General features: G+C 46.1%; 1 protein-coding gene across 4 annotated transcripts; it reads left to right on the top strand.

Annotated features, from left to right (window-relative positions):
- The first annotated feature begins 1971 nt into the window (after positions 1-1971).
- Positions 1972-20035, top strand: LOC136535868 (uncharacterized). Of its 4 annotated transcripts, none has more exons than XM_066528299.1 (21): positions 1972-2290; positions 2967-3010; positions 3124-3187; positions 3268-3382; positions 3502-3569; positions 3867-3964; positions 4041-4212; positions 4514-4727; positions 5532-5658; positions 5838-5947; positions 6044-6133; positions 6834-6956; positions 7035-7168; positions 8571-8651; positions 8732-8824; positions 8900-8971; positions 15737-15776; positions 15988-16232; positions 17776-17953; positions 18567-18772; positions 19324-20035. In XM_066528299.1, exons 1-21 carry the CDS (start codon positions 2192-2194, stop codon positions 19621-19623), a joined length of 2673 nt encoding a protein of 890 aa, XP_066384396.1. In that variant the 5' UTR covers positions 1972-2191; the 3' UTR covers positions 19624-20035. The 4 variants fall into 4 exon arrangements, with proteins under 4 accessions (XP_066384396.1, XP_066384397.1, XP_066384398.1 ...); XM_066528300.1 differs by having other exon boundaries at positions 2198-2290; positions 3275-3382; XM_066528301.1 differs by having other exon boundaries at positions 2199-2290; positions 3108-3187; positions 3275-3382.
- Positions 20036-20258: the final 223 nt, after the last annotated feature.

The following is a 20258-nucleotide window of genomic DNA, read 5'->3' as shown; positions in this document are numbered from 1 at the left end:
TTAGTGACACCTTTGCTATTAAGGGTGTCTAGTTGAACATAACAAGGCTTCATGAGTCTATATCACCATTTAAGGGTTATTCTTTTTTATGTGCACTACTGGAATGCATAGGTTTGTCGTGTGCCACGGCACACGGCGAAGGCAAAAAAACACTCAGCAAAGACTTTGCCGAGTGTTGCACTCGACAAATGGCACTCGACAAACACAGATTTGGCAAAAGCTTTCTTTGCCGAGTGTTTTTTGTCGAGCACTCGGCAAATATTTTTCGTAAAAAATAAAAATAATAATTGCCACCACCGGTCGCCGCCCACCACGGTCGCCGCCAACACCAGCGCCTAGATCCGCCAACACACCGCCACGCCCGCTGCCGCCCATGCCACCGCCGCCACCACAACCATGCCACCGCTAGCACACCCACGCACCACTACCACCACCACGAAGCCCGCCGCCATGCCACACGCCGCCCGTCGCCCGCCACCACCAGAGCCTAGATCCGGCCGCCATCGGCCAGATCTAGGAGAGGGAGGGGCAGCGCCGGGGAAGAAGGCCAGGGAGATCCGGCCGCCACCGGCCTCCACCGGTCAGATCTAGGAGAGGGAGGGCCGGATCCGGGAGAGGGAGGGGCGGCACCGGGGAGATCCGGCCATCGTCGGCCTCCACCGGCCAGATTCGAGAGAGGGAGGGCCGGATCTGGGAGAAGGAGGGGTGGCGCCGGGGAAGTAGGCCAGGGAAGGGCAACGTCGGGGAAGAAGAAGGCCGAGGAGGGGCAGCGCCAGGGAAGAAGGGGAGAAGAAGGGGAGGGGCGACGGCCCGGGAAAGGGAGGGAAGGGAGGGGCGTCGGCGGGGGCCGGTCGCCGCCGGCGGCGGTAGGGCGGGGAGGGGCGCTGGGGCCAGGTGCCGGGGAAGAAGAAGGGACGGGGCGCTGGGGGGTGCGGAGGAGGAGGAAGAAGGGGAGGGGGAGGTGGGGCGGTTATGTAGATATTTTTGTTTGCCGAGTGCCCTGAATCTAGCACTCGGCAAAGTTTTTTTTCATTTTTTTCTTCTCCTTCTTTTCCAGAAAAAAGATTTTATTTATTTGCCGAGTGTTCTAGATCTGAGCACTCGGCAAAGTTTTTTTCATTTTTTTCTTCTCCTTCTTTTCTAGAAAAAATATTTTATTTCTTTGCCGAGTGTTTTTTTGACACTCGACAAACCCCCTCTTTGCCGAGTGCTTTTTTACACTCGGCAAACCCACTCTTTGTCGAGTTTATTTTGCCGAGTGTTTTTAGAGCAGCACTCGACAAAGAACTTGTTCGCCGAGTGTCCGAAGAAATACACTCGGCAAACATAAAAACACTCGGCAAATTTGAGGATTTCGATAGTGATGGAAACAGGAACTTGGGAAGGAAAGTGTAAGTGAGGGTTCACTCCGCCAGTAGAGTGGATCCGAACTTTTTTATTATTGACTATGTGGTGTTACAATATATTATAAATATTTGTATATAAAATTTGGTCAATAAATGGTTTGACTTAAGATAAAAATGTAGAATTGAATCTATTTTGATTTGAGACGCACAAGCAACTAATTTCGCTACTTCCTACAGCTAGCCAACACCCGAGTTACATTTAGAAATTCTGATTTTAAATGCTAGAGCTCAAATTTTTTTTTTTAAATGCTAGAGCTCAATCTTTTTTTTTTAAAAAAAATATGCTAGAGCTCGTTGCCAACTTGCCAGCTTTTATAGAAACAGACAGAATAGAAAAGGGTAACTAGATAATAGCTCAACAGGCCTGAACCTCATCTGTCTTTCCCCGTGGGTTACATCCACATCCCGCGGGTTCTCCCTTCTCCCAAGTCGTGCTAACGAGGCCCAACACTGTGACCATGCATGCTGCTCCCTGCACTGGGTCTGGGCCGATATCGACAGCATCTCGTCTTGCACTTCACCCCCATTCGTGGGCCCGCGGCTGTAGAAACCGTCGTGCGACCAGCGTACGGTGCCACAATCACCATCACCAGAAGCGAACTGCGAACTCGGTCCGTCGGTCGACGAGGCATCGGCCATCGACGCATCACGCTCCTCCGCTTCCCTTCCCCTCCGTCCCGGCTTCTCCCCCCTTGCCGATCTAACGGGAACGCGTCTCACAGCTTCCACGCGACTGCACCGCGCCACTCGAGGCTCGCCCCCGCTGCGCCAGGGAGCGCGCCGCCATGGCTTCCACATCCTCCTCCAGGTACGCGAAGCACCGTCGGATCGGAGAGGACGAAGAGTTGGAGGAGACCGAGGAGGAGGAGGAGGCCGAAGAGGAGGTACTCGCGCTTTTGCTTCCTTGACGCTCACGCTCACGCCCGTGCTCGCAGTTCGGGTTCGATATTTTGGACCAACCGCGTTTGGTTCGGTACTGGCTTTGCGTGATGGGGATTAATATTGGCGTATTGCGCTGTAGTTGCTAGGTTCGCAATTTGAATTACTGAAGTTTCTCAGGCTACTTCTGGGCTTCTGAAGAATTCGAACGGTGTTTTGCTCGCCAAGTTCTGCTATCAATGCATTGGCGTGCAGTTCACGATTCACGAGTGTGTTGGTCAGTTGATGTAGCCTGTGTTGTGCTATTTAGAGTGTTTTGCTTCTTAAGGAGCGTGCATTTGCACATTCCCTATTGCGATTTCCTATAAGAGGCGGAAAACCTGGCAATTTTTCTTTTGGGATGATATGTAACAATACTTCGATGATTGATGCTCAATTGCATAATGTGTGCCTGTCCATCATGCTACTTACTCGGTAACTGCAGCTTATGTGCCTTGTTAGGTACCATTTGCCTGTTTAGATTGGAAGCATGTAACTTGACATCTTGTAGTTAGTGCTAGTCTTTCTACACTGTTGCTTTATTTAAAGCTGACTGTGTGCAGCTCCATGCATTTAAGAAGTCAAAATTCTGTTGAGATGGAAATTATCTATTGATTTATCATATTTCATTTCTGTCCACAGCTTGAGCGGTTCGATGATTTCACTATTGCTTCGTCATGGGAAAGGTACAACAAATCTGCAATAATGCTTACAATGATGCTATCCAAGTTCCTTATTCTCATGTTTGGTCAAGTTTACTTATGCGCAAGGGATTGTTAACAGTTTCTTGAGCATCCAGGTTTATATCTGAGATAGAGGCTATTTGCCGTCAATGGCTTGCAGATGGCGCGAAGATCTTAATGGTAGAGCTCTGTATGGGGGACCTGATATTCATCCTTGTGTGGTAATTGATTGATCTGTTAGCTAACATATATTCTTGTAGCAAAAAGGTGCAGAGGGTGTTCCTCCCTTTGAAAACTTATATATGATCAAGCGTGAACTGAAGCATGGGAAAAGAGTCTATTCTATGGAGTATCATTTCATGAAATCTGCAAAAGGTGAGTTTATTTGGTTAAACTATAATACTTTCAAGAAGCTTGTACGTCATGTTATTCTTCTCCAAATAGCTTTGCTTTTTTTTTTCTCAATTCTCACAGTCACTAATATCTATCTGTAGGCCAAAACTCATATTGGGACGATGATACACATAGCATGCAGCTCTCATTTGGAGTTGATGAGTTTTTGGTATGATTTTCTTTGTTGCATTTAGTCCAGTTATACAAGGACCTGTTATGTGGTTTTTCTGCTGGGTGCATTTATCACTTCAATTATTTTTTTTCGTGTACAGAGTTCTATTTCAGTATAAAGCAATTGCATGTTTGCCAACCTGAATTACGGCGCAACAAATTTTTATGTACCTTTCCAAAAATTTTGCCAAGCTCTAATATGTAGTGGAGCATTCAGCACTAAAACCTAATAATTGTGCATAAGCTAGTTTGCATCATTAAACTCACTACTCATAGCGTTTTTATGTGCTCGCAGATAATTGCTCCGCTGAGTGCCAGTGGTGTGATTCTCGATGATCCGGAATCAACTAAGCTTTTGAGTTCTGTAGCAATTGCTCTTTCTAATTGTGGCAGGTTAGTAAGTTTTAAATATTACCGATTCCCTAACGAGCATTATCACTGTCATTTTACCTAATGATTTTGCATTTAGCAATTGGCCAGCGTTTGTACCAGTTCATGACCCTTCACGGAAAGCCTATATAGGGATTCAAAATTTGGGAACTGTATTTACTCGAAGATTTGAAGCTGATCGAATTGGTAGTCAGGTGCCAATAAGACTCATGCATCTGGAGGGGTTACATGAGCTATTTCTGTCAAAATTTGTGAGTATCTCTGAAAGCTTTTACCGTTTGCTGATGTCTTAGTTTTTCCATAAAATCTTATAGTATTTTACAAAACTAAACAGTTGCCAAAAGGACCAAGATTACCTTTTCTTTATAGGAGGAAAAGATAGCACTGGCCTACCATTATGCAACACAATGTATAGCATTTGAGCTTTGGAATATACCACATACTTTTGTTCAGTGATTCTGTTCCTCATTGACTCATCCCTATTCAGCATGTCATAACTGTTCTGAATTTGTACATGTTTTAACCTTTGTCTTTCTGTTTTTGACTTTGAAGGTCCTATCCTCGACAGATTTTCCAGCTAGGGTAAAGGTTCACTTTTCAATGAAGCTTAGCTACAGGACTCCAGAATATGATCATGATAATGAAACTTTAGATTCCGAAGCTACTGAGCCATTGACTGAAAATGAAGTTGCAAACCACCCTAGAAAACTATGGGACGATGATTGCCCTTGGGCAGAGTGGTACTCTGCTGAGGATCCTGTTAAAGGTAACTAAAGTTTTATGACTTTTACAAGGAAAATATGGATAAAAGACTATAATGGGAAGAACCAATGCTAACCATGGGATTGAATCTAAGAGGCACAGATCAACATCAATAAGCTACCAACACTGCCACAGTAGGAGTTTCATCTGCTGTATTTCCCAAAAAAAAGTTACCAACACTTTAAGAAACTTTCTCCTGAATCATTCCACTTTGCAACTATGCCCTTTCACCATCGAGTAACATAAGGTCAATCTGCTTTGACATATCACATCCAATGTTGATCTATCATCAGAACTTACAATTTCTGTTATCCTGTTTTAGTGGTAGTTACACTTTTCAGTTTGAGTTTATCCCATCTTTTACGTATTAGATTGTTGTTGTATCAGGGAAATACATAACAGTCATTGAGATAGAATTTTACCCTTTTGACACTAAAACTGTTCTCCATGTAGAATAAAATCTCCCCTTTCATTGTAAAAAGGAAATAATGAGGTGAACATTTCTTGTTCTGTGACTTCACACTTCAGTCTTCATAATATAAGAACAACTCTAACATGGACAAGGATTCAAGGAGATGATGTATGTGCATGATACAAGGTAGATTACCATGTAGAAAATTAGCTATTATAACTAGGTCCATATTTCTGATGAGTTTTTGGAGGATATATTTGGAAAAGTGTTGTCCCAACTACAGTGGTATTAGCATGTTGTATATTTGATTGGCTGCACCTCTTGTTTTCATTTTTTCCCTATATGATATTTCAAATCGATGTATATTTAGGAACATGATCCACTTGATTATCCTAGGTTTTGAGCTGACTGCCATCTGGGGAGAGAAGACATTTGAAGAGACACTTGTGATGGCTGAAGTGGAAAATGCTTCCTCGTTTGATGCTGATAGCTGGTTCCTTCAGCCAGTTGTATCTCATTACATGTACTAACCTTTTTTATTTGTAAATCCCTTGTTAACCTTCTGCAAGTAATTTCTATTTCATAAAGTATATGCATTATATCTATCCTTTGCATCAACACTCACCATTAGTAGGTGTCTCATACATAAATAATATATTGTTTTGCCATATGCTGGATGTTTTTTTAAACTTTACATTGTAGGGTAGATGATTCTATTGGAAAATTTGTTGGGTTTGCATCCCAGCTACATCTTCTAGTAAATGCATATGAATCATCAGTGGAGGCACAATTTTTAGAAGACTTTGTTGCAGGTTAAGAACTTGATACAAATCACAGTACCTTCCAAGTGATCCCAGTTATCTTCTAGCAATTTGTTTCTAATTTTAATTTTCCATGCTAGGTAGCAGATACTTCAGGCCAGGATAATTCGAAATCTACTGCTACTGTGCCTCCGCCATCAGTTATTGATCGTGTTATGAAAGATCTTTTCAGTGATGGTATTTATTTATCCTCCTTTTTCCCTTGAAGGAACTTAGTTACTGAATCAAAACACTACTGAGCATAATGGAGCCAATCTCTTATGAAGTTCATTGCTGACAGTCTGAAGAATCCAAATGTTGTGCTTGCGTTAGACTGAGAGTATATAACTGTATAAGTAATTAGGCCGGTTCATAGGGTACTTCTTGCATGCTATTTAAATATAGCACTTTGTAAAGACTTCAAAATCTGTGTAATTAGACATCAGTTAATCTGAGCCTTAGAATGATCTGCTAGTCTTTGCAGAAAAGGAATTTTAGTGTCGTGCTGCTCTCTTTGGTACTTTCATAGATTGACAGCATCAAGAGGCTTACTTCAGCATTCAATATGCCTGGTTCTGTCTTGCTTGATCTGATAGTTACCTAGTTCTAGTCCTGTGAGTTATATCCCAGTTTCCCTTTTTATGCCCTCAACTTGTGTGCAAGCTTCATGAGCTGCTGAGCATAAAAATGATATCAATGCTAGATTTTCAGGTTGTAGATACTGATCAGCTTTGCTGAATTTGTAAACTCAAACTCAACTAACAATAATGAAATGACATTACTTAGTGAGAAACAGATAGATGTATCATGGTATCCCATTTCATTTCATTTCATTTCTGCACCCTTCACTTCAAATTCATTTTTAGATCTAAAAAACTCGTATGCTTCTTTTTATCAGAGACTGGTAACTATATGGAAGCAGAAAACAAGTATAGTCGTGCTATGAGAGGTGCACCTGCAGATTCACTTTTTGGCCAGTTCTGTTTGCATGCACTGTGGTTTGGCAACTGCAATATACGTGGTCTGTAACATGTTCTGACTTCTCTTTTAATTTGTGATTTTTGGAGACCTTTATTGATAAAAGACTCATTTTTGCCAGCAATTGCTGTACTGTGGATTGATTTTGTGCGGGAAATTCGTTGGTGCTGGGAGGAATCAGAAAGATTGCCTAGGATGAAAAGCACTTCAAGCATTGATCTCTCTTCTTGTCTTATCCACCAGAAGTTACAAATGGTACATCAATACTTTTTTAGTCTCTAAAGCCACATTTCCTCGTACAAGATTATAACAGTCAGAGAGAAAGTGTTATTTATTTAGTTATATTGTTGCTTGGTGTACCATGATTAAATGTCATGGTATACGAGTTTCACGCCATGCGTTGCCATGAATATATATAAAAATGCAATACACATATAAAAGTACTCTAGCATGTCTCTGTCTTCACATGGCTCAGCCAATGCATGCTCTCAGCTCTGCTCCGCTTCCATGCCAGAATAGCAAGCTCTAATATGGCCCATGTCATCATGTCTTTGCCACTTTGATCAACACAGCCTATATTACTGCCAGCACCTCCTTGAGTTGTACTGGGATCATGGCCAAAAACTTGGTCCTGCTCTGGCTGTGGATAGGTAACTTCATCTGATAGTGAAGGATAAGCCTGATTGAAACTGTGGGGGTGTTGGGAAAAGAAAATTTACAGGGAATTGTTAATACAACAAAATATTTGAAAGTTATTTTTTTGTCCTTTTTGAAGTGATAGAGGAGAGGAGAGGGGTGGGAGGTGGGGGTGGTATGAGTGGTTGATATACAATCAGTCCTGGAGGAAAGATCCACACATTATTGATTCTGTTGTTGCTTGATATACAATCAGTCTTGGAGGAAAGATCCACGCATTATTGATTCTATTATTCGAGGGGCTGGCTAGGGCGCGAGACATTAATTACCTCTTGGCCCTTGTGCCAAGTGAGAGTTAAGTTTAGATCATGGTTGATTTTCCTATTGTAAAGGGCGTACATTGGTTCTTTGTATTTCTGATTGGTGTGGGTGTATGACTTTTTTAAGTGTTCTTACCCCATTCCTTAATATAATGATACACAGTTCTCTTGCGTTTTTTAGAAAAAAAGAAAGAGGTATACAATCTCATGGATTCTCATTTGCTTCTGCAAGCTGCTGTTTGTAGAATGATTCAACTATTTTTTCACCATTTATTTTGCATCTCATAAATTGGCACTAGAAGCTATTTGTTAGTTATGTTATGAACCAAGTACCCCCCCCCCCCCCTCTTTTTTTTTACTTACTTTAGTTCTTTTGTTTTTGGAAAATAAATAGGGGGGTACTTCTTTTCTTTCATATTGGGTGTCAAATAGATCCTGTAAGAATTCCCACTTCATAGATACGGGGTATAAAGTTTATCAAAAAAGTTCAAATTTCAAAACACATATGAGTAATGAGTAGTAGGGGCATATCCTGAATGTGCCTGATAGACAAAAAAAAAAAAAAAATCATGAATCAGGTTTTGGCAAAGATTCTAAAAAATAATTTACCCGGTCCTTAAGCTTTTAGGGCCTTAGGGGTGACCTGTTTTGCCAGCGTATTGAATAAATTGTGTCTTTTGTTTTTTTTCCCCTCCTTGAAGCTCACGATATGCATTGAGAGAAAGAAATCACTGAACCATGAGAAAGGTGCTGGCTACAAAGATGAGACTTCAAATAGTACGGTAATAATACTCATTCAATATGTCTATTTGGAACTCAAAAACAATTTAATGTTAAGTTGCTAACTCATAATTAAGAGCAGGCAGTGAACAAGTCTAGGAAAGGATCAGCTGGTGTTGTGCCTAAAATGATGCTCCTGAATACGTTTCAGGAAATGCATGCTCCATATACTCAGGTTCTGTTTGCCCTCTTCTTCAGGTTTAATATTGTGATCCACATGCACCCCCTTATGTTTCCATCAGTTCCTTAGGATGCACCTTTGATGACCGAAGATATGCATGAAGAAAGGCTCCATGCAGCCGAAGCTTTTGGCAATGCCATTGTAAGTTTTTAAACTTGCTGTTGTATGCATGAAAGGTCAAATCCCTTTCTGATTCATAGGTTTATCCAAAGAACTACAGTATGTCTGTTTTTTTTCTCGAACACGCAGGAGAGCTGCGTATCATTATATTAGTAGAAGAAAAGAAATAGTCTTACAGAGACTGAAACCCACAAACACTCACACACACCCACTAGACCATAGAAGCTAAATCACCGGAAAAGAGTTACAAGGACGACCACGAACCCCCCCACCCCCTGCAGAAACCTAAGTTGCAGTTCGGGCAGAGATTAGGGAAATCCCCTTAGCCCCTGCCACACTCCACCAAGCAGCCTCCTCCTTGGCCAGGTACAGGACCGAGTTAACATTTGGGACTGCTCCATTGAAAAGACAGTCATTTCTGTGTCGCCAAATGCTCCAGGCTCCTAGGATGACCAGAGAATTCAGACCCCTTCTTAGATCACCTTGAACAGCACCATCAATCTTTCTCCACCAATCATCAAAATTCTGATCAGCAGGTGTTGGAGCAAGGGTTGCAGCACCAAAATGAGAGAGGAAGGAGAACCAAAATATTCTTGAAAAAACACAGCCTACAAGAAGGTGATGAAGATCTTCCTCAAGCTGGTCACACAGGACACACATTTCTGGATGAGGGAGGCCCCTCTTTGCTAACCTGTCTGCAGTCCAGCACCTGTTATGGGCCACTAACCACATAAAAAATCTGCATTTTGGGGGCGCCCAAGTTTTCCAAGTTCTCTCAAAGGGTTCAAAAGGGATGGCTCCATAAAACAGGGCGTTGTAGGCGCTCATTGCTGTGTACTGGCCTGAAGAGGAAAGCCTCCATAAATGTCTGTCAGGGATGCTCTCATTCAGCTCCACCCTAGATAAAAGATCCCAGAGATGGATATACTGAGATAGAGCAGCCGCACCAATGTCTCCCTGTAAGTCCTCTATCCACCTATTCTCAGGAAGGGCCTCACTAACAGTACGTTTACTCAATCGCCTTTTAGGAACCAGAGCAAAAACAAGAGGAGCAATCTCCTGGATTCCCTGATCATCCAGCCATTTGTCCTTCCAGAACAGGGTATTAGCCCCACTTCCCACTTTTGTACGAACTGCGACCGAGATGAGCCCAGCGACCTCCTTACTGACCTGGACTGACAGATTTGCCCAAGGTTTGTTTGGTACACTCCGCTGCAGCCAAGGCCATCTTGCTTTCAAGGCAATCCCCAATGTTTTGAGATCAGTTATTCTCAGCCCGCCTAATTCCCGAGGTCGACAAACCTTGGGCCAGGCAATAAGACAATGACCCCCGTTTGCTTCTTTTCTTCCCATCCATAGGAAGGACCTTCTAATCTTATCGATGGCTTTGAGAGCCCAAGGCGGAAGATCAATTGCCATAGCCACATAGATTAAGATACCTGTAAGCACAAATTGCACCTAAGTCACCCTACCAGCACGTGTCATCAAATCTGCCTTCCAGCCCGGAAGTTGTTCAGCAACTTTATCAATAATGGGTTGGACCTGCTCCTTGGTCAATTTTCTGTTGGACAGGGGCAAACCCAGATACTTGCAAGGGAAATCCAGAACCTCACATGGCAGCAGGTTTTGAATGAGGGTCAGATCCTCCTCAGCACAGCGAATAGGCAAAACATTGCTTTTCTGAACATTGGTTTTAAGGCCCGAGGCTTCCCCAAACAAATGCAGGAGCTTTAAGGATAAGTTTATGTCTGCTGCAATGGGCTGGAGGAAAAGGGCGACATCATCAGCATAAAGAGAGAACCTGTGCTGAATGGGTCGCCTAGATAAGGGCTGCAGCAGCCCTTGTGAACATCAAATTCAGGACATCCATAACTAGAATGAAGAGCATGGGAGATAGAGGGTCTCCCTGTCTCAATCCCCTTCTATGCTTTATACTTTCTCCCGGTATGCCATTGAGGAGCACCTGTGTGGATGAAGTAGATAGGAGGCCACTGATTAAGTCACACCAACGAACTCCAAACCCCAACTTCCTAAGAACCTCCAAGAGGAAAGCCCAAGAAACCGAATCAAAAGCTTTGGTGATGTCTAATTTTAGGAGTATTCTGGGCAGGTTCTGAGAATGCAGGAACTTCACTGTTTGCTGAACCATCATGAAATTGTCCAGGATGAACCTTTTCTTAATGAAGGCACTCTGATTTGGGGAGACCATCTCATCAAGGCGGTCTGCAAGTCTATTAGCCATAATTTTGGTCACCAGTTTGGCAAAGCTGTGAACCAAGCTGATAGGCCTAAAATCCTTAACTTGCACCGCATTTGGCTTTTTAGGGATCAAAGTTATGTAAGCCGAATTCAGTTTGCTTAGGTTTCTACAATTACCACTCCAAAGGGACTGTATGGCAGCCATTATGTCATTTTTTATAACAGCCCAGCAGCATTTATAGAATCTGCTCGTAAACCCATCGGGTCCCGGGGCCTTATCAGGAGGCAGATCCTTTATGGAATTGAACACCTCTTCCTCAGAGAAAGGCAGATCCAGATTAAATAACTCAAAGCTTGGACAACCAAGAGAATCCAGGTTGATAGTTCTTTCTCTACCATAATCTGTCCCAATAAGGTTATCATAGAACTCCAGAACTGCAGCTGCCTTCTCTTCATGCCGTGTAATGAGCTGATCACCAACTTGCAATTTTGGAATGAAGTTCTTATTCTTTCTGTAGCGAGCATGCTGGTGGAAAAGTCTTGTGTTGGCGTCTCCCTCTTTTAGCCAACCGATTCTAGATCTGAGCCGGGCAATAGTTCGCAACAAAGATGCTAGAGCAAGAGAATGCTTCTTGAGCTTGTTACGAAGCCATACTTCACTTGGTTGCAGAGGCCTACACTCCTGTGCCTTTTCAAACTGACGAATGATTTCTTTAGCAAGCAGCCATTGGGACCTGATATGACCACATTTCTTCTGGCTCCAACTTTGTAGACTTCTTGCTGTAGCCTTCAGCTTTAGCGCCACAGTTTGGAGAGGACACTGGCTGGGCTGCACACTGTCCCAAGATTCCCTCACAGCATCCATGAAACCATCAAGGGAGGGCCAGAAAGCCTCAAAGTGGAACCTTTTCTTGCTGCCAATAACATCCTGCATCCCAAGTATCAAAGGACAATGGTCTGAATCCATAGAATCACCCCCCTGCAGAAGATAACCAGGAAACTGCTCCTCCCAGTCTAGAGAACAGAACATTCTGTCCAGCCTGACCAGAGTGGGAGAAGCACCGGTGAAGGAGCTGGTCCAAGTAAATTTACGTCCATGGAGAGGGATTTCAGAGAGCTCCATATCGTTTATCCATCTTCTGAATCGTCCCATCATTGCCCTGTTAAGGTTGGCATTATTTTTATCCTCATCCCTATAGATGAGATTGAAATCCCCGAGCACCAACCAAGGCCCAAAGCACTGAGCTCTTATATCTCTCAATTCCTGAAGAAATTGGATCTTATTCTGATCATGTTGGGGCCCATAGACACAGGTCAACCACCATGCATTGCCATTAGCTGGACAGAGTTGGACAGATAGACTGTGAGCATCCACCCTGGTGGCTCCAGGAGGACCCAACTGAGAACGCCAAGCGACCACAATTCCTCCACTTAGACCCTCCGAGGGTACAAAGATGAAGTTATTATCAAAATCACTTCCCAACATGGAAAGAATCAGACCTCTAGAAATATCACCCAATTTAGTTTCTTGTAGGCAGACTACATCGCATTTGGAAGCACCCACCTCCAAGCGGACTGCATCCTGCCTAGCCACAGAGTTTAGGCCCCTAACGTTCCAATTGAGTATGTGTGTTGGATCCATTAATCAAAAAATTTAGAGCAGGACCAAGCGGAACAATCAGACCCTGCACTCCACCAACTCTGAGCCAGGCGCAGCAACAGGGAGGTTCCATCCAAAGAGAGCCGCAAGGGCCATTGTGTGTGCGGACGTCAGGGGATGCTTGAAACACTGAGCATAGTCCTCAAGCGTGTGGGGGCTAATCTGCTCACTGTCATCTTCAATATTCAAATCAAGAGCACGCATGACTCGCTTCTTTAGGTGCGGTGGGCATACCTCAGCAGGAGCCGCAGGGAAGCCGGCGATACGGCGACTTCGGCGAGGCCCCATGCTTGGTGGCTCCATCCTCTTCTTCCTTCTTTTGCTGATGTGGGGAATCGGGAGTAACCCCCCCGGGGACTTGGACAGCTTCTTGATGAACTCAGTAGCCGGGCTGGACGGCGAGGGGTGGGGAGGGGTGGGCGCTAGAGCAGCAGCCCTTCTACTAGCCTGCCGGCGTGAGTAGACCATGGTGATCTGATGCTGTCGGCGCACTGATTTAGGCGAGGAAGGAACCACGTTCTGGGGGGAGGCGGCGGGGAGGAGCTGCGGCGAGCAGTTGCCCGTCGGTCGTGGCCGCGGGGATAGGGGCAGCGACAGCGTTGAAGACGCCGCAGCACCAGCCGCCCCCATCAGGACTCCTGGGTCAGCAGTCTCTGGGCCGCCCGACTCAAGGATAACTGGGCCGCCTACCGGGGAGTCCACTTCCAGCCCAATAAGCGAGGGGTGGGTCTGTGGTCCAGAGCCAACGGGGAGATCCCGAAGGACCTCAACCCTTGGCCCAGCAGCAGGCAACGATCGGGGGCAAACGGTCACGTCCCCGCACGCCGCAGGTTCCGTCGCCTCGGTTCCAGCGGTGCATGCCTTGGGACCCGCAGCATGCATGGCCGCCCCGTCTTCAATGCCGTCCGGAGGAGTAGAGGCTTGCCCCATGTCAGGAACGTGGCCGGCATCCGGATCTTCATCGCTGCCCACCGCCGTATCCGCAGCAACCAACGCGGACTCCTCATCTGAACGGATGCAGGATCCCTCGGGCAACGACCCGGGGCAAACGGGCACGTCCCCGCTCGCCGCAGGTTCCGTCGTCTCTCGAACCCGTGGGCCCAGTCTTGCGTGAACAGACGCACGACCAGCCACGTTGGTTGAAGGCCCGCCACGCCCCACCGCCGGCGCCAGGGAAGAAGGCGATGGCGACGAGAACTTTCGGCGCCGGCGAGGCTCTCCACCTTCATCATCAGGGGGTGGCGAGGGGGGACGACCAGGACGAGACCCAGGCTGATCAAGGGGGCGGACAGAGACCGAAATAGGATAGGTCAGAGTCCGCACTCCAGGACCGCTCGCCGAGGGGGGCTCCACGATCTCAAGCACCATCTCAGAGGGGAGACGGGCGGGATCGGAGCACCACGCCTTCAGCAGGAACAAGTCGCGACGATTTTCATTGCTCGGATGCCCCCCTTCAATCCAGCAGAGCTCGTCAAGCAGGACCTCAGCGGTGGCTAGGTCCCAAGCATGGGCAGGAATTCCTCGGAGCTCCACCTCCATGGCCACCGACAGGCCCACCGCCGTCGCTTGAAGAAACCTTGTCCAGCGCATGATATGGAGCCGGGCAGTGGTGGTGATGATGGGGCGGCCTCCATTGTAGACGGTGGCAGCCAGCTCCTCATCAGGCAAGATCAACAGGAAGCTAGACATCCCCAAAGGGAGCAAAGTAAGCCGAGCTTCATCGATCTCGAACCTGAGAGCAATTGTAGCACAGATGAGCTCCGCTCTGCCCACCATAGGCTGTCCCACCACATTGACGATCAGGGCACGCCTCAGGTCGTCCTCTGAGCGGGCGATCCTGGTCGACCGGTCGAGCACGCGGCGTGGAACAGGAGGAGCATCAGCAGCCCCGGCCAGCCAGCACCGCCCCGACAGCAGGCGCTTGGGGAGAAGGGGGGGGGGGGGGGGGAGGGCCAGTGTTACCCTTGTCGCCGGCGCCCACCTCCGCATTATCCGCGGACGACACAGCGCGTGCCCTGTGTGGCCGACAACGTCGCCGATTGCGCCTGTGCTCGCGCCCGCCCTCCGAGTTCGCAGGAGAATGCATGGCCGCCGAACGTGCCGCCTCCGCGACCTTAGGTCGCCAGACCAGCTGCCTGCAGGCTGGCCGGCGAGAAGGGCAGGCACCAGAGAGGTGTCCCAGCCCCCCACAAAAGAAGCACCTTGGACGAGAGCGGCAGGCGACGGCCTTGTGCCTGGAGGAGAAGCAGTTGAAGCAGCGGCCTCGGAGGTCCGCCGGAACAGGGCGTCGAGGTGGGAGCTCCCGTCGCCGCCGCTCACGGCGGACACGTCGACTCTCCGAGGTTACCCAGCCAACACCGTCAGGCACCGCCGCCCCTCCAGGACGAGCACGACGATCAGACTTCCTCAGAACGATCCGCATCGGCGCACGGGGAGAGGCAGGCGCGCGAGGGATGGCTGAGGTAACAGGGGCCGCAGGCGGGGTAGCACGAGCAGGCGAGGCAGCCCCGCCAAGGAGAACGTCCTTGAACGAGGGTGGAGAGCCAACGAGAGAGGACTCAGAAGATGGGGAGTCCCTCCAGCGCTGCCCCTTGGAGCGCCCAACCGTCGCACCAGGAGTGGAGAAGGCGTATCCCTCTGGCGCCGAAGAAGGAGGGGGGTGGGTGGTCGCCGCGCCCGGAGTAGGCAACGGCGAGCGGCTGGTGGAGGAGGGTGGGGAGGCGCCGGGAGGTGGAGGGGGAGGGGGAGGGGGAGGCGTCATTTTTTAGTATCTCCAAAACGAAGACAGTTGTGTTAGATCATTACAGTATGTCTGTTAATTGGATTATATGTACTACTGACTCCATTGCATGCTGGACCTATCAGACAGCCTACCTAAATAAGATCAAGTTTACAATAAATTACATAGCATTCCTCTATTCCTGCAGGGTCTCTCTGGACAACTTGAAAGGGATATATTATGTTCTGGTAAGATTTTGTGGGAACAGCATGAAATTTCATTTGTTACATAATGTGTTAATGGTTCTAGAGTCTATCTTCAGGAATTTTCTTTTACTAACTCTAATTTATGAGCAATGACTAGAGCTTTTGAAGAAGTTATTCTACTTTTCCTCTTTGTTACTTCTATTGTGGAACTTCTTCATTTGCTACTAATTAGGATGCTCTGCTCCTTGCTTAGATATGTCTGCTTTTAAAGCTGCAAACCCAGATGCTGTCTTTGAAGATTTTATTCGGTGGCATTCACCTGGTGACTGGGTGAGTGAGGACAAAACAGATGGTAATGCAGGCTGGCCTCCCAAAGGAAAGCTTTCTCAGCGTATGTCCGAACATGGGAATGTGTGGCGCAAAATCTGGAATGATGCTCCGCCATTGCCTGTTTCCGAACAGAAGTCTTTGCTTGACCCTGTTCGGGAAGGAGAAAAGGTACTACCCATGTGCTGGTAATTTCATCACCTTATTACTTATAGGATGGCTAGCGGCATTTTGTGCTAGAAACTAGAAAGTTACTCCATCCATTCCAAATTCTAAGTCGTTTTGGCTTTTCTAAATACATAGTTTTTACTATGTATCTAGACATAGTGTAGAAAAGCCAAAATGACTTACGATTTGAAACGGATGGAGTACTACTGTACTGTTCAATTACAAACGACCAATGCAATTACTAACGAAGTGTAAATTAAATGTTTCAATTATTAAAATAAACGCCTGAACCGTGACTAGGGGCTCATGTTGTGTTTCAACTCTAGCATACCCCAACTTGCTTGGGACTAAAAGGCTTTGTTGTTGTTGTTGTAATTATTAAAATAAAGAAAGAAAGCAGATTCTGTGACCGGTAGAGTCTTACCGCCTGTGACCGGAAGGTCCCGGGTTCGAGTCGCGGTCTCCTCGCATTGCACAGGCGAGGGTAAGGCTTGCCACTGACACCCTTCCCCAGACCCCGCACAGAGCGAGAGCTCTCTGCACTGGGTACACCCTTAAAGAAAGCAGATTCTGTGCCCAGGTGTTCCCATGTCCTGGACATCTGGACCCTCCATGCGAACTTGAGGTGCAAGACAAACAGATCTGGTGGAAATGGATCCTTCTAGCTCTGCTACCTCTGCATCCCAGCCATCCTTCTACATCTGGACCATCTATGGATGTGATCTTGATAAAGTGCAAACAATGACATCTGGGCACCTGCTGTCATCTCCAACTCCGGTGGAAACTGATCCTTGTACCTCCTCCCGCCCTTCCTCCTCTGCATCCCAGGCGCCCCACCGCGATCTCCACAGCAGCCCATGGCCAGCGACGACTTCGACACTCACCTACTGCCCCTGCCTTCTCCACCTCGCCCTCCACGGAACACTCCGGCAGCCCCTGAACCATCACTCACCAACACCAGCCTCCCACCGCCCGCCTGCAGCGCCCTTACCACCCGGCCAAGCCGCCCGCTGCCCCGCTGGTTTGTCCTACCTCCCAAGACACCTCTAAGCCTGGTGATTATTTGAGCCATCCTCGAAATCCTAATCCAATCCTGCTGCTCCGCAGCCACCAACCTCCACCGCCGCCGCCGGCCACTGGCAGCCACTCCCCCATCTCCCAACACTGTTGCTCCACCACCGCCATCAACTAACCATTCGCTCGGCTGTGTTGTCTGTACCATGAGATAAAGAAGGTCATCGATAGTGCCATCAACTCGTTTGCCATGAAAACAAATCTTGAGATTTCATGGATGCAGTCGTGATGTCCAGTATGCGTGAACATTGGGTGCCATATGATTTTTCGTATAAACAAACTACAACTTAAGCAGCACACATTTTATTTTGCTGGAAGATGGGGGTTTTGAACTGTACGGGGTTGGATGATCACTTTAAAAGTAGGACCATGACCTTCAATTCTTCATGAATATTAGATACCATCTTAGTTCTTACTATCGATAAAATACTAGCATGCTACTTATTCAGCATTTTATATATGTGATACGCAGGTGCTTCATTACCTTGAAACTTTGAGGCCACAGCAGCTCCTTGAGCAAATGGTGTGCGCTGCTTTCAAATCGTCAGCTGATATCCTGAATAAGACCATGTATGGTGGCTTCAAGGAAATGAAGACAAAAATGGATCAGCTATATGCCACCATGGCGTCAACACTGAAATCTCTTCAAGGTACTATACTTTCCATACAGCTGTGTGAACTGTAGACTTTACATTTTGAAAGAAGTATTTATGGATTGATATTCACAGGAGACCTTCTCTTCTAAAGATAACCTTTTGTGTTCGCTTATCCTTCTATTTGTTTAACAATGCAACCAATATCCAGTTTGAAATGTGTAATGCCGTTAAGATTGTTCATCGAGGGTACAGCTATGAAACACAGCCTGGATTATGAGCTGTAAGCCAGCCATCCTTTAGGGACTAGTGTTGTGGTGTGGGGGAACGGGACCCGGACTATGCAGGTGGTAGTCGTGATCGGCAATGTGGAGATTATCTCATTGCTTAGCTTTCGAGGATACATCAGATGGGTTTACATAGGCAACAAGCCAACCAATCTTCTATCATTTCTCACAAGCTAACAAACCAATCAACTAATCAATCCTGCTAACAAACTCTAAATGAATGGTTAACTCTGATGAAACTTACTGAAGATGATGCTGCCTAACCTGTCGCTGGATTCTTGCCACCGCGGGAGTGGTGCTTGCTCCACATAATAACTAGAGAGAACTTTGAGGATGTTGAGCACCGGTCACTGGCATGAATACTCAGGCCATTGTTTTAACAGGGAATTCTGATGTCAATGATTTGGCTGGAGACCTGAAACGGCTTTGTCAAGTTTTTGAGCACATCGAGAAGTTACTGATTCTTTCTGCTTCCATCCATCGGAAGCTTATTGATGCTCCACGACTAGCTCAAGCAATTTTTTACGACTACTTCAACTTCTATCTTCCAAAAATGGGAACTAGCCTGGAAAGCATTTGCTATGAAAAGGTAAATCCTATGTTCTTTACCCTCAGTTGTTACACAAGTAATCTTTTACAGGAACAAAGATAATGGAGCTAAAATGTCCGTATCTGATTTAATTTGCTCGTGCATTGCTTATGCCTAAAATCATGGACGATGCAGTTCTTGAAATTTATCCGACAGTTATTAGACACTGGAAACTCAAGGGTTTCCATAATATGAAGATATTGCTCTACCACCTAAGTTTTTCTCTACAAGTTGGTGGTAGTCATTACATATTATAGCCATGTGAGAACTTCTGATTTGTATAGTAGTAAGCTGCAAGCTTCTTCTCTATCACACTGTTTTGCTTACATTTTTCAGCCAGATCATGTGGCCATGTGGGGGTGGACTAGTGATATTTTTATTCCTCACGGTGTGCTTTTCATTCGGTTTTTTGTTTACTCCAAATCTTCTTGTTCTCTAAGACTGATATTACTCTATTAGTTTCTTGCTGTGCCTAGGCAAGCTGTTATTTTCTTTTGCTGATAAATTTTCTGAGGCTATCTTCCTGATATTCTTTTAATATTCTATGTTAGGAGTTCACAACTAAGGAAAAGGTTGGGATGTATGAGAGAGATGTTGTATCGAACCTGTTTCCTCCCCCTACTGCTAATCAGTCTTGGAGGAAAGTTTTGAGCATGGGAAATCTTCTGAATGGCCATGAACCGATGCAAAGGGAAATCATATTCTCAGTCCAGGAAAGAATAAGCAACGGTCATTATTCGAGCCCAACCCCATTATGTACCAACGATGAGCAGATCCAGACACATCGGATGTATATATCTGGGACATCTAATGATCTTTGGGTTGCATTGTCTGTAACATCCTGGGATTGAGCTGCACGATGTATGAGAGGAGCAATTGATGTTTTAATTAGCTTAGAATTCCGGTGGTGCAGATCAACTATCATTGTAATTTTTTGTTGGATGTACCAGAGGCCCAGAAGGGAGTAGCAGGACATGGCTGGTGGCACCTTGAGGGAAAGCATCCATTTTTTACATCAGATCAAAGTATTGACTATTTACGTCTTTAGCAGAAGTTATCCGGGGGGGTGTGCTTTTGTGCTAGTATATTCTTTGGTTTGGCTTCGTCTAGATAACGGGCTATAGACAAGCTCTATTTTAGCTGACGGCTTTGGTGTGTAAGGTGGTGGACTGGCGAGTTGCAACGCACACCGAGGATTGATGTACGTTAACACATAGTGTAATTGTCTTGTATGACTTGTGCAATGAGCTAGACTTCGTTCAATACTCTATCCATGAATTTTGAATTTTTTATATCTGCTCGCATTTGGTAGATGGGTTCATCCCATTCTCGATTCTAGAAATAGTAGAACTCCCCCACGAAGAATCTAGTTCAATACCTGACCCAAATATCTGGTATGTTTATCTTAAAGGAAGTTAGGTCCTTCGGGATCATATGTTTCTCTCTTTGGGGTCAGTGATATTGCATTAAAAAACTACTCCATCTG

This window comes from Miscanthus floridulus, chromosome 2, assembly GCF_019320115.1.
Source record: "Miscanthus floridulus cultivar M001 chromosome 2, ASM1932011v1, whole genome shotgun sequence".
Lineage (NCBI taxonomy): Eukaryota > Viridiplantae > Streptophyta > Magnoliopsida > Poales > Poaceae > Miscanthus > Miscanthus floridulus.
Note: the sequence above shows the minus strand (reverse complement) of the source record. Positions and strands in the feature narration are given on the sequence as shown.

What these genes read in the sequence shown, in the direction of transcription:
- LOC136535868 (XM_066528299.1), top strand. Translation starts at nt 2,192, where the DNA reads ATGGCTTCCACATCCTCCTCCAGGTACGCGAAGCACCGTCGGATCGGA. An exon ending in TTGGAGTTGATGAGTTTTTG is followed by an intron (nt 3,570 to 3,866) that starts GTATGATTTTCT and finishes ATGTGCTCGCAG; the next exon opens with ATAATTGCTCCGCTGAGTGC. An exon ending in TGCATGCTCCATATACTCAG is followed by an intron (nt 8,825 to 8,899) that starts GTTCTGTTTGCC and finishes TCAGTTCCTTAG; the next exon opens with GATGCACCTTTGATGACCGA.